Consider the following 13404-nt stretch of genomic DNA (forward strand, 5'->3'; position numbering starts at 1 on the left):
AGTGGTTACTGTAATGCATTGCTAAAGTTGAGTAAACATTCTGCTCTCTCTTCAAAGGGTCAGTAACCGATAAGCCACCAGGACCTCATAGCTCTGGCAGAAAAGGTGAGTTGAATTTTGCAGAATTGTGAGTGTGTGTGCTTATGTATGAGAGATATTGAAAGCTAACAAATCAGGATATTAAACTGCACTATTACTAAATGTTGTGTTTCTTGCCTCATTTTATTTATGTAAGATTAAATGTGTCCACACATTCAAAAAGACGTCAACTGTTGCCTCATATTTCTCTGATATGTTCATTGGCCTGAGTCTGACTCAACTTTCTGTCAAGCTTTTACTTCAGACTTAAGTTTCTCTAAGGACCGTAAAGGATGAAAACCTATTCCAGTTGTTCCGTTTAACAGCCAGCGTAAGAACTTAGCACACATCAAAGGCTGGGCTTTGCCAAAGCCCCAGCAGTCTCTGTTACAGCAGTGAAATCTCAAACAGCTAATATAGATGTTAACAGCAGCGATGGCAGGCACCTACTTTTGTGGGCCCTAACTCAGGAAAGCCAGATTGTCATTTACAGGCCCCGAGGGTTGTGTATAGGGGTTTGAGAGTATGTTTAGGTTAGTATCGCAGGGGTGGGAGAAGGTTGTGTTGGGAATGTTAGATAGGGTTTTGGTATGGAGTTTGCCTGTGTTCTTTTCAGATCTTATTTCACCTTTTCTGCACTGGGCTGCACTCAAGACAAAGTGCGTGTGCAACAGATGTTTATGTCACCAGCAGGTGGACGGTGGTTGTGTGCCACTCTATGTGAGTCTCAAAAATTCACTGTAGGGTTTAGGATTAAAAATGCCATTCACACTTTTGATAGCATGATTGCTTTTTAGCAATGAATACAAAGTTCTGTCATGAAACTCTAGGTCTAACTCATTGGTTCTTTTTGTATCAGCAGCCAATGAGCTTGCTGCTTAACATTCAAATACTTAGCTATAGTGCTTGCTGTAGGAGTTGCAGCATGCTTTAGAAACCCTCCACCTTCCCCAGCTCCACCTGTATAGATCTGCAATGGGGTGATTTCATGGATGTTATAAATGGGGGTTATTTTATGGATGTTACATGTGCAGCAGCAGTATTTCTTACATGCTCACAACAGCATGTCTGTGGATGTACTGGCAGCAGCAAGTCTCCGTACTCTCCGTACTTAGCAGCTGCCGTGTAGCAGATCTATTCCGCCAAGACCAAACACATTAACATTGCCATGTATATTACCATGCTAAACTCTCAAAGAGTTGTCAAAACAGAACTATAAACCTTTTGACAAATACCTACAATGAGTTGTGAGGTTGTTAAAGGTAAAGAATCTTATCATTATTCTATTTTAGGCTTCAAAGCTATAAAAGCACATGTAGTTAGTTAGTGTAGTTTAACTGTAAATAACTGACTGTGAAATCATTGTAAGATTTCTTCTTCCTTTTTGTTTACAGGCAAGTGGAGGCTAGCTAGGTTACTTGTTAGATAGCTATATACTATATAACATCATTTAATTGGTGATGTTGTAACATTAAAGGGATCGTTCAACCCACAAAAGTTACAATTATATAATGATTTATTTACCCTCATGTTTTTCCAAACCTGTATTAATTTCTTGTTTTCTGCAGAATGCAAAAGAACATATTTTGAAACATTTCTCAGTGATGGAACTATCCTCTAAAGTAGGGGTCACCAAACTTGGCAGAGCCAGTGTCCTGCAGAGTTTAGCTCCAGCCCTAATCAAACACACCTGAACTAGCTAATCAAGAACTTGCTATGAATACTTGAATCTTCCAGGCAGGTGTGTTGAGGTAAGTTGGAGCTAAACTCTACAGAAAACCGGTGTTCTGACGATTTGTGCTACCCTGTCTGATTTTGCTACCTCCCATTAAAACAGATGGTAGCATAATTTGATTTTTTGATTTTTTTTTTAATTCATTATAAATTTTTAACCCTCTGGAGTCGACTAACGCGGATACACATTTTGTGGCAAATTCTCCTGATAACTTACACTTTCAGTTTTGATCGTATAGATAAGAGCAATACTTCAAACGAATCTGTAAAGCGTTTACTTTTATTTGTAAACACACATAATAACAACAAAACTTTGTGCATTTATAAAATAAAGAAAACAAACAGGGTGCGCTGTCTGCCGCATTGGTTCTGCGTGATATTCATTTAGAAACGCGTCATTAAAATGAACTGTAACTCAGCAAATACTCAACACAGAGACATGAGAGAGATCTATAGAAAGCTTGACATGTCTACTTTTAAACTGATCAAGTCTTATAGAAAACAAATATTCTGTGATAAAGTAATCTACATGAAAACAACGCGATGTCCAGTCTTTCACGTCTCCCTTCATTATACCTAATGTGACCACGCCCATGCGCCGAGTGCACTATTGTTATTATAATCGTCCACGTGAAGCTTGCAGCGGGTAAACGCCCTTATCAGAGCAAAAAAAAACAGTGAGACTGTACTTCACGTTTTTTAAATGTTACTGTTCGCTTCACGCTGAGAGTAAGACATATATTCACCTCAATAAGACCGCTGAGAGGAATAGGATTTGAATTACCTCAGGAAGGTAATATAATTGAATAATAATAATAATAATTGAAGTTGGTTGGTTTGATTTAAGGTGTACAATTTTCTTATAGAAATGATTGAGTGGCTGTCAGTGTTGCTCTTAATGACAGAACAAATTCTCTGACTTAGATGTGAAAATATCTTTAAAGAGGTCATATGATGCGATTTCAAGTTTTCTTTTCTCCTTGGAGTGTTACAAGCTGTTCATGAATAGATAAGATGCCTAAAGTTGCAAAGACTAAAATCTCAAACCCAAAGAGATATTCTATTTAAAAGTTAAGACTCGTCCACGCCTTCCTAAAATGCCTCATTTAACATGCCCCCACATCTCTACATCACTGTGTGAAAGATTTGCAGAATACTGCCCTCATGTTCACGTAAAGAAAGAATGCGTAACTTTGATTCTCGCTGTAGTATTGTTGTTGCCGCTGCCGGCATGTCGTGGAAACGCTGTGTGTTTCGTTGTGAAAGCAAAACTACTTTGTTTGGTCTTCCAAAAGAGGACACAACTAGAAATCAGAGGTTAAGTTGCACTGAATAGCTGGCCAATCAGAACACACCCAGAAATTAAAAACAATAATCTACACCCGTTTCAGAAAGGAGAAACAATAATGTACACTATGTGGAAAATAATGTGTTTTTTAACCTTAAACCAAATACACAAAATAATTTTTTAGCAATATCATATGACCCCTTTAAAAATAGCTTTTAACAGAGAGATCATATTACCGCTGCATCAGAACATATAAACATTGATTTTAAATGTAAACAGTGGACAGGGAAAAATTGTTGTCACATTGACTGTAATTCAGTTCAGTGAACTACATGTATTCTATGAACTGGTTTTACTGCCACCTTATTGTGGCTTTAGTACTGTGGCTTTGGCCCCTCTACTGCCAGGGCCTACAATGCTGTGAGCCACAAGGAAATCGGCCAGAATGCAATAGAGCATAAGTGGGTAAGTACTGTAGGACATTTGACATTTCTCAATTATCATGACAACTTTTGAGTGTAAAATAATCTACTATTGCCATTTATACTTTTGAATTACCATTTATCTAAGCAGTATGTATGTGAAAGCTAATTTATGCATTCTGATAGATGTGTGTGTGTGTGTGTGTGTGTGTGTGTGTGTGTGTGTGTGTGTGTGTGTGTGTGTGTGTGTGTGTGTGTGTGTGTGTGTTGCTGAGTGGATGAACACTGTAATTTATCTGTGTTTTCTCACTTGTATTTCCTTGCTTTGTATCTTCTATCCCTCACCCACTTTATTTTCTGTGCTATTGGCCGGGCCATGTGCAAATCCCAATCATTCAACAGTTGTGGAGAGTAGATTGTATTAACCTCAATAATGGTAGTCTCTTTCCGTTTCTTTCTCACCCTCAATCCAGATGATGGCTCTAAGCCCACACCAACCATGGAGACGCATGTTGTCCCAGAAGGTGACGGTAAGTTTGGACCCCATGCAAAAATAAGCAACACAACAACAACAACAGCAACATACGAGTCTTGCATTTATGGATATGACTGATATACAAGTGCAAATCAATGTTATGTTGTGTTTTACACAGAGATCACAGCTCCAACATTGTGGATTAAGCAGCTGGTGTACAAAGAGAACAAACAGAACAGTTCAAAAGGAGGGAAGCCAGGTCAGAATCTCTATATATGTCTGTCTGTCTTTCTATGGTTATCATCCATGTGTAAATCTGATATTCCGATAAATCAAATTCAGTCGTCTCACAACAGACATGTCTGTCATCAGCTGATTTGATTTAATATACATACAAATGGAAATGAAATCTCTTAAATCTATTTCCTTCGTAGAGCAGCAATGACCAAAAACATATTTTCGAGCAGAGCTTTGTTGACACATACAAGTCTGCTGGCTAACCTACATAACACTACAGAAATATTTCAAAGAATCGCCATTGCAGCTTCAAAGTCTGTGCATTCAGGCGCACTTGATTGTGCAACAGTTCTGTTCCAGTTTTAGATTTAATATTCAGCGTGTCCAGGGACGAGAAACCTAACACCAGTAGGATTACGGCGCCCCTCTTTCTCTGTTTGTCTCAACCTTCCTCTGTGTAATTTGTTTAGCTTTCTGTGTCTCCTTTGCAATTTCCTTCAAATGAGTCGAGCACCCTCTGGGCATGCTCAGTAAACTCCGTCAAGCTCTGTGAGGTTTTTGGGCAGTGCGGTTGAGAGGTAGAGGAATCTGAATTTTTGTAGCACAGGAAGAGAGCACATTTCATGACTGAGGGCAGAGAAATGTGTGTGTGTGTTGTGTGTGTATATGCAGTTCCAGTGTTATTCCTTTGTGTACTTATTGCCTGTGTGGCCTGTAATTGGTAGACATTGAAAAATTATCTATTTATTCCACCAGAAAAGAAAATTGACAACATTTTGACAAAAGATTTTCTGTGTTGAAGGAAACACTTACCTTGAGCAGACAAGTTGTATATCTACTCTGACAAGTCTTTGGAACGCTTCAGAGTCTCCTCCTGTGACCAATTAGCATCTGTTGCACATCAACACTCTTCAACAAGAATAGCAGATCCACGGTCATCACATGGGTGCTTTTGGTGCAGAAGAGACAGAGTTGGTATCGGGCTCCACCATTGCTGCTCTTGGGAGCGTGTGTAAGATCTGGAGTAAATTGAAACACTGAGATGTTGCTTTTGCTGCTAAAGTAAATCTCGGAGAAAGCCAAGTTTCCACCTCAGTGCATTGTGGGTGGTACGCATCAGTTAGATCTTGCACACATCAACTCGTGCAGTTATAAATGTGAACATGCTCATCTAAGGTGAGGTAAATGGTGTGCTTCTATGGTAATTGTGGTTGTGGTCTCCATTAAACAGAACAAGCATGATTATAATAGTGTCCCCTCAGATTTGGGGGTGGTGATATTAAGGGTTTGGACTACTGTAGCTACTGTATACAAATGTCTCTGTGTCTTCAAATACAGATAACACTTGGCAAAAACAGACACCACAGGACTCTTAAAAAAGGCTTTTAACCCCAGAGTGACTTAACCAAAAAGTGGACTTTTTTCCAATGTCCATGATTGAACTGAAGAAAATTATTATTATTATTATTATTTTTTAATCACATCATTTAAAAAGATCACCATTAATGTCAAAATAATAATAATTTCCAACCTCACGCATAGTTTTAGGGTCACAAACACCTTATAGGCCCTCAAACTAATACTCCTGCTGTAATCCTTATGCATTGTTACTGATAGTCACAATGTGGATTTACTTATTATTTGAATAAATAACTGGAATTTTGGTAGTATCAATCATTTCCAGTGTATAAGAAACCTATATTATTATTCTATAAAATGTAATGATGATTAATGGGGACATGGCTAATATTTCAATTAAAATATATATATATATATATATATATATATATATCTACATAGTTAAATCCATCTATATGGATTATGTTGTATGGATAGTTAAAAGTCTTAACTATCCTCCTTATTTTTAATGTAAGAGTGGGCGCAGCCTTTTGAACGTGCGAGGCTTCCGGTGTCATTCAGTTATTTTTATGTTTACCTCCACATTGTATGACTAAGCTCTGTGTCCTTCTCAGAATGACCCAATATGGTAAGTCACTTTGGATAAAAGCATCTGCTATATGGCAAATAACCAATGTGCATCACATGCCAGGATGTTCTTCAAAACCCACTACTGGCCAATTCACATGAAGCAAATAAAAGTGAAGAAGATATAGAATACTTCTAAGGATGAGGAAATGTTTGACACCAGTGTATATAAACCTTTCTATCCCCTTTGTGTAGCATATTAAAGTTTGAAAAGAACATGGTGCCCACCTCTCCTCTTCTGGCCCATCATACCCTCTTCTGTTACTTTATGAGCGCTGAATGCATAGATCCAGGAATGGAGTGATTACTTACCCCACAGCTGAAAACAATTGGAGGGACAGCAGAAGAAAGAGAGAGTGAGATATATGCATCTAAAAGAGAAAACAAGAGAGAGAGAGAGAGAACGCTGTGTTTATAGGAGGCTGATAAGTTTGAGTTTCAAGCTATTTTGTTTGGCCAGATCTTGGCACGATGAAAGGCATGAGGCTCTGATTTTCAGCGTGATAGTGAGGAAATCAGCAGAGTTTACCTACAACATACCACGCATAAACTAATCAATACCAGCCTGTAAACACTGAGAGGGAACCACAGCAAAGCATTCTGAGGAACAATGAGCAATGAGGTCTCACCTCGGCTGTACTCTTACTTATGTCTGTTAGTCTAAACAGAACTCATGCAACTCACTTCTTGGAACAACAAGGGACAGAATGCATAAAAAATGACTGTATTCCGAAAAGAGAGGAGGGACTGGATTAAGTTGTACGTGCAGATTTAAAAAAAAATGAATGCATAACAAAAACGTGACGTAAATAGGATTAAATGGGATCTGAGACTGTCCATCCTTTTCTGTTCTGTTTTATTGTATTAGGATGAGAGAGAGAGTAAAAAACAATTTTCTTTTGGGAATCCCAGCTGCTTGGCGCCAGTATACCCTCGCTACAATAAACAGTGCTAAATAATTTAGATATGAAGGAACCTTGGCGGGAAACGCAGGAGTCATGGACTCTGCCGTGAACACTTGAGTGTGGATTGTGAGCCCATCTCTGAAAAAGAGGACATATTAATACTCTGATGGCTAACTCTCCCCCGTTCCTAGTCTTTGCAGTCAGGTTCCACTTAAAACACCCCAAGCCTTGTTCCCGATCACGCCAGTGCTGTCAGTCCTCTTACCAGAACTATTTATAATGAAGACAAAAGCAAAAACAGCAGGATTTGGTTACACTGAACAGAGTTGTACCTCATGGTTTTCATTTTGAGGTTCAGACGAACCCTGACTGGGTAGTGCCATTCTCCTCTGCTTAATTCTCTTACACTTCAGATCTTGTCCCACCTCAGTACATAACCAATTAATATGGACTGTTAAATGCATTTAAAATAACACATTTGATGAAGGATCCATTTTTCACTTTATGTGAAGATTGTTATTTCCAATCCAGCAACATTTCTGCATAATGATATGACGCTTTTTGCACATTTTGCAACACTTTTAAAGTGAAATGTCCAGTTAGGGATGTTAAAGCACATTTAGTTTTATCTGAAACAGATGAATGTGAATCAGGCTACATTTTATTGCATCAGTTGTTGTATGTATTGCGGTAGTTTGAGTGTCCCTAAAATGTAAATGCTATATTACATTTTAAAAAAAAGTACCACCTACACTGAATCTTACCTTAAACCTAAACAATAGTGGTAATGAAAGCAAACATGCGATACAAAAGCTGTTGTACCAGGTGATCTACCGAGCAAGTTTACTACATAAGAATAGCTATACATGGTGTATTGAGCTGGTTATATGATGCATAGCATTGATGTATTAAAAATGTTTTAGAACTGTTGTAAAGGTACGGTTTTGGAGTTTTGAAGAATGTAGGTAGGTATATTTTTATTCAATTCACAACCCTTTTTAACTTTACAAAAAAAAAAAAAAAAATTGAGGAAGAAGAAAGAAAAGAGACTTCGGAGAGTTTTGTATAGCTTATGGATCTGTGCAATCTAATAATCAGCAGTTTGAGTGTCCCAAGCTGTCGTGCCGAAATATTCACTAAACATCTGATTAAAAATGACACAAATCAGTAGTGCTAAAAAGCTCTTCAGACCCCACTAGCTGGATTAGCCTCAACATGTGGTGCTGTTATACTTGGCACAGTGCACTACAAGTGAGCAATGTACTAAATGGATTTCAGCATAAATAAAGATTTATGAGACAAGGCGTTAAAACATTTAAAAAAACATCTCTCAAGTGTCCTTTGTGTTAATAAATACAGGGAAATTGAATCCTAATGGCTCAGAGAACTTCAGACAAGGGGCGAAGATGCCTCTTGAAATTGTTTAGGTCAATTCTGCCTCAGTTAATTTTAACAAATTTGGTGAGTTTTATTGGAGCTAAAAGGGTGTTGCCTATATTGGCCACTAGGGGCAATCACATAAGGATGCAAGAAAGTTGCATGACTATCCTTATAGTCCTATTACAGTCCTATTACAGTTTTATCTGTTGATATCTCTAACAGAAAGACTGGAATTAAATTGACTTTGACAGTAGCCATGTCTCATGCTATGCCTTTCATAATTGGAAAGTTTCTATGAGTGTCTCTATTTTTGCTTAGTGACTGTGGTACCTTGTACTCGCTTAAAGGGCTCATATGATGCTTTTTTTCAAGATCATTATTTTGTGAATTTGGTGTAACAGAATATGTTGACATGCTTTAATGTTCAAAAAACACATTATTTTTTCAAATACTGTACATTATTGTAGGTCCTCTATGCCCCGCCTCTCCCAAATGCATCATTTTTTACAAAGTCCCTCCTTCTGACAAGCGCAGTAAGCTCTGATTGGCCAACTGACCCAGTGCATTGTGACTGGCCGAACACCGCAAGCACTCGGAAATGTAATGCCCTTTCCATAATCGCAAACTTCATCTTTCAAAATAAATGTAAGGACAGTTAATAATGTCCTTAGTTTTACCATCAGTTCAAGCCCAAAAGGGATACAGAGTCGCGTGACAGACACAGTGATGTGTTTGCTGTACACAAGCCACGGACGGTTAAGACAGCTGACTCCACTGTGTGACCCTGTCTCTCTCTTTCTCTCTCTCACACGCGCGCCCACACAAACGATGCGCAAAACTCCACATTTGAACAGTCAACAGCAAATACTTAAACTAATAACAAAACACACTTACAGTAGCTGATTCAGAAGCACCAGATTGTCGTAGCAAAGTCAGAATTACCTCCTCTCCTAGATTCACGAAACGGTCATCCATAAAATGTGTTGCTGTTCTGTTGTTAGTACTCTTAAAGATTCCTAAATGCATCTTATTCCTAAACGCCAAATACACATCTTATTCATTTTAACCTATAAACCAGTGTTAATTTTGGCAGACGTTTTTGATTTAGTCTTAGTCTTAGTCTTGAGACGAAAATGCTTAATAGTCTTAGTCACATTTTAGTCATTTGAGTCTTTCATAGTTTTAGTCTAGTTTTAGTCGACGAAAAGTCATTGCATTTTAGTCAAATTTTAGTCAACTTTTAGTCAATAGTTTTAGCCAAACTGTAGTTACCAAAATTTATTTTGGTAGCGATTTTATATGTAGTTTTCAAATTAAAATAATCATTAATTCTTCTCTCTTTAGACCAAATCAATTAAGCTTATGAGAAATCTGAATCAAGGACTGAATTTGGAAAATCTTGAATAAATTATGAAAATTTTCATTTTTGGGTGAACTTTCTCTTTAAGTGAAAAAGGAGCAACTTATAAAAATAGTATATATATATATTTAAAGAAGCACAATAAGACAAATACAATAGAGATACAATTTAAACTCATTTTTAGATACTGTAGGTTTTACTTAACATATAATCATTTATTTAACATCTTTTGTTGGTTAACATTAATGACAGATAGGTATTTAATTTGGAATGCTGTCCTTTTAAGACGGAAGGCATGCATGAAATACTGACACACGTTCAGTTTTCACCCACCTGTTCACGTTCACTTAATCCATAACCTATTGTATTTACGTTAGATACTCTACACGATAAACATTTAGACTGCTGTGTGTGTATTTGAGCGCTGAGAACTGATTGCGCGCTGTATATGAGAACTGAGGAAGTGGAGCGTGCGCGCGCGACAGAGAGAACGCTTCTATCAGCGTGATTCCGCCTATCCCGCCTTCACTAACTTTAATTGTGACTCCCAGGAAAAACGGGACATCTGGTCTCCTCATCTCTACCCTTACCTTATCCATACCCCTCTTTTTACTGATACCACTCTTTCAAATCGCTAGTTCACGTTTTTGTAGTCTATCCATCCACTGCGGCTGCTATAGGTACTGACTAGATATTCAAACGCCCCTTATCCGATCGCAATCCAATGACAGGGACGCACATTTTGAAAGACAAAAGCCTATAGGATGCATTTTGAATATCTGGTAGCCCTCAAATAACATTATAGTCCAGTCTCGTCTAGTTAACGAAAATGCGGCATAAATTTCGTCATAATTTCGTCATCAGATATTATTTTTAGCTCGTCAACGTCTCGTCTTCGTCACAGAAAAAATGTTCGTTAACGAATATTTTTCGTCGTCGTCTTCGTTAACGAAATTAACACTGCTAGATACACACAGCATCTCCCTGACATGGCTGCTTCAACACCAAAGGCGGGCGTACACGGTGTGATTTTTGCCGTTGTACGAGCTTGCAGGCGATTTTTTCTCTCAGGAGAAAATCACAGATGCTCGCATGGTCGCGGTTCGTACCATGTGGGAATAATTACAGGCTTATCCGAGAATGTTACGAGCACATCCCGACCTCACGATAATTTTTAAACATGTCAAAAAAAATTGGACTGTTGGTTTAAATTTGTGGCATATGTGCGGTTAAACCGGCGATCCAATTATGTATTTAAATAGTCTATATAGTAATTTTAGTTTAATTATACAGCTCTATTTTTTATTTGTTATTCCGAATTGTGCTAAATTTGCCATTCAGCTTTATGAATGAATATAGGCTACCTGTTGTATTTCCTGCAAAACTAGCAGAAATTCAGAAATATCCTTCTCACCTTGAGTTGTTTATGAAGAACAGAAAGTACATGCTTTTCTCTTCTTTACAGTCATTCTTTTTGCCATGTCTTCGTTTCTTTTTTTGGACATCACAAGCCATAGCCGCTACATAGAAAACTATTTAATCCTCAGAATCCATATTTTTACGATTGGAGCGAAAATGCTTATGTCAGAGTTTGTAAAATCGTAGTGAATTCGTGTCGTGTGTGACTGCCTCCGTACGATTTTGGATAAACTCAATCGTGACATCTGTGAGGGCTCACAACGTTCCGACCTTTAGAATCGCACCGTGTATGCCAGCCTTAACTGCAGTTACTGAGACCATGCCTTCTTTCTTTGCATGAACATTTGGGCGGCATTATGCAAATATTTCCACATAGTGACGTAGATATGTGGGGGCGTGTTAGAATGAGCCGTTTCAGGGGGGCATGGCAGAGTCTTAACTTTGATAAAGAATATCTCTTTGGTTTTGAAACTTTTGTCTTTGCAACTTTACAGATCTTCTTCATGCACCAAGAGCTTGTAACACTCCAAAGAGAAAGGAAAAATTGAAATCGCATCATATGACCACTTTAATATTGATGGATTATAGATGTAAAAATGGACATTGCCCCGCCATTGACAGAATTTTTACTATTATACTGTAGGAGGCACATCTTATGAAAGAGTTTTGAATCCCCAGATCATCACCAAACATTAAACAGAATATATCAAAACTGCCCAACATTGCTGCATTAAATGTCAATCCAGGAAGTGATTTAGGACTCTGCAAGATTTGGGGGTGTTAATGGAATTGATCTACACCATCTATGTTTTGAACATCAATCTGATTCCGAAGCAGACACAGTCTTTGACAAAAACACAATTTTCTCTGCTTTTTGCTTAAATATTTTTTTTTTTTTTTAAAGACTCTTGCCCATATTGATTTAAAAATGCATAAAGCTAGAATAAAACAGTTTATTTTGTTTAAAATCAGAGGCTCTGTTCTTTCTTTTGACGTGTTGCATGTTTAACAAAATATTCTGGGAACCATGAAAGTTTTGTGAACATTATCAAAAATGCTGGCGGGGAAAGAGTTAAAGAATAGTGAAAGACTGGAAAGCCGTATTTGAAGTATTCTACCCGATACGATTTTTTTTTGTGTATTGAGTGTGTTTCTCATGGTTTTAGAGAAAGTTCCCTCTTGTGACCAGGAGAGGCAGACCGCTCAAGATGAGGCTCAGCAGAACCCGCGGGAGGCCATCTTTATCCCTGACTGTGGCCTGCAGGGCCTCTATAAACCGGTCCAGTGCCACCAGTCCACTGGTTACTGCTGGTGTGTAATGGTGGACACTGGGAGACCCATACCTGGAACCTCTGCAAGGTAAGACAGAGTCCTTTTGTTCTTCTGACAAATTTTGCAATGGTACCATTAGAGCTGCCTCTGCCTGTTATTTGTGCTATAACCTCATTATTTATACAACATGTTTCTGGATGAGTTTGCATGCTCTAAACATCTCAAAATGCTTTAAGTATTGCAATCATCAGTAATACAATCCATTGTGACTGATTAGTTTAGTTGTGGAACGTTATGACAATTGGCTTTCCCTCCAAACCACAAAGTTTTTATTTTTCCATGAGCGGAGCTGTCAGTGCTGAATTTTGTTTAGAAAGGACTCTAAAAATTGAAAAAAAAAAGAAAAAGAAAAAAGAAAGAAAAAAAGAAATTGAAAGTGTGACACGTCCTGATGTGTTTCTACCCATTACGAGCCCTGATTTAATTTCCACTTTAGGAGATGTGCTCTGAATGTGTAAATTGCTCTCTTTTTTGCTTTGGAAATATTGAGAAGGTTTAGCCAACTTGTTCTAGCTGAACGAAATTTGCAATTTGCATTCAGGCACTGAGCCCATGCTGCCTCTGTATCATGCTGACACAGCGTGATCTTTTGGATAGATGTTCTGGTCATTTCCGTTAAATCCGAGAATTTATTTATTTATTTATTTTTTTTTGGGTGAGGCTGCAATGTCATGCATTTTTATGTCTGTCTCACTCAATTTTGAGTGCAATTTTGTGTAATAAAAACCAGTGAACCAAATCTAATCAAACAACGATATTGATTACTTGGAGTTTGTCATTTCTTCATT

General features: G+C 37.9%; 1 protein-coding gene across 8 annotated transcripts in view; it reads left to right on the forward strand.

The window, feature by feature from the left end:
* Positions 1 to 13404, forward strand: part of LOC109087477 (SPARC-related modular calcium-binding protein 1-like) — a 55070-nt gene that overhangs the window by 22651 nt on the left and 19015 nt on the right. For 6 of the 8 annotated variants that reach the window (XM_042742967.1, XM_042742964.1, XM_042742966.1 and 3 more), the window contains 4 exons: positions 58 to 105; positions 3963 to 4052; positions 4176 to 4256; positions 12451 to 12643. In XM_042742967.1, coding sequence (XP_042598901.1) covers positions 58 to 105; positions 3963 to 4052; positions 4176 to 4256; positions 12451 to 12643 — 412 coding nt within the window. The remainder of the gene's footprint in view (positions 1 to 57; positions 106 to 3962; positions 4053 to 4175; positions 4257 to 12450; positions 12644 to 13404) is intronic. The other 2 variants (XM_042742968.1, XM_042742971.1) reach the window with 1 other exon arrangement.

The sequence above is a fragment of the Cyprinus carpio genome, chromosome B17 (genome assembly GCF_018340385.1).
Source record: "Cyprinus carpio isolate SPL01 chromosome B17, ASM1834038v1, whole genome shotgun sequence".
NCBI lineage: Eukaryota > Metazoa > Chordata > Actinopteri > Cypriniformes > Cyprinidae > Cyprinus > Cyprinus carpio.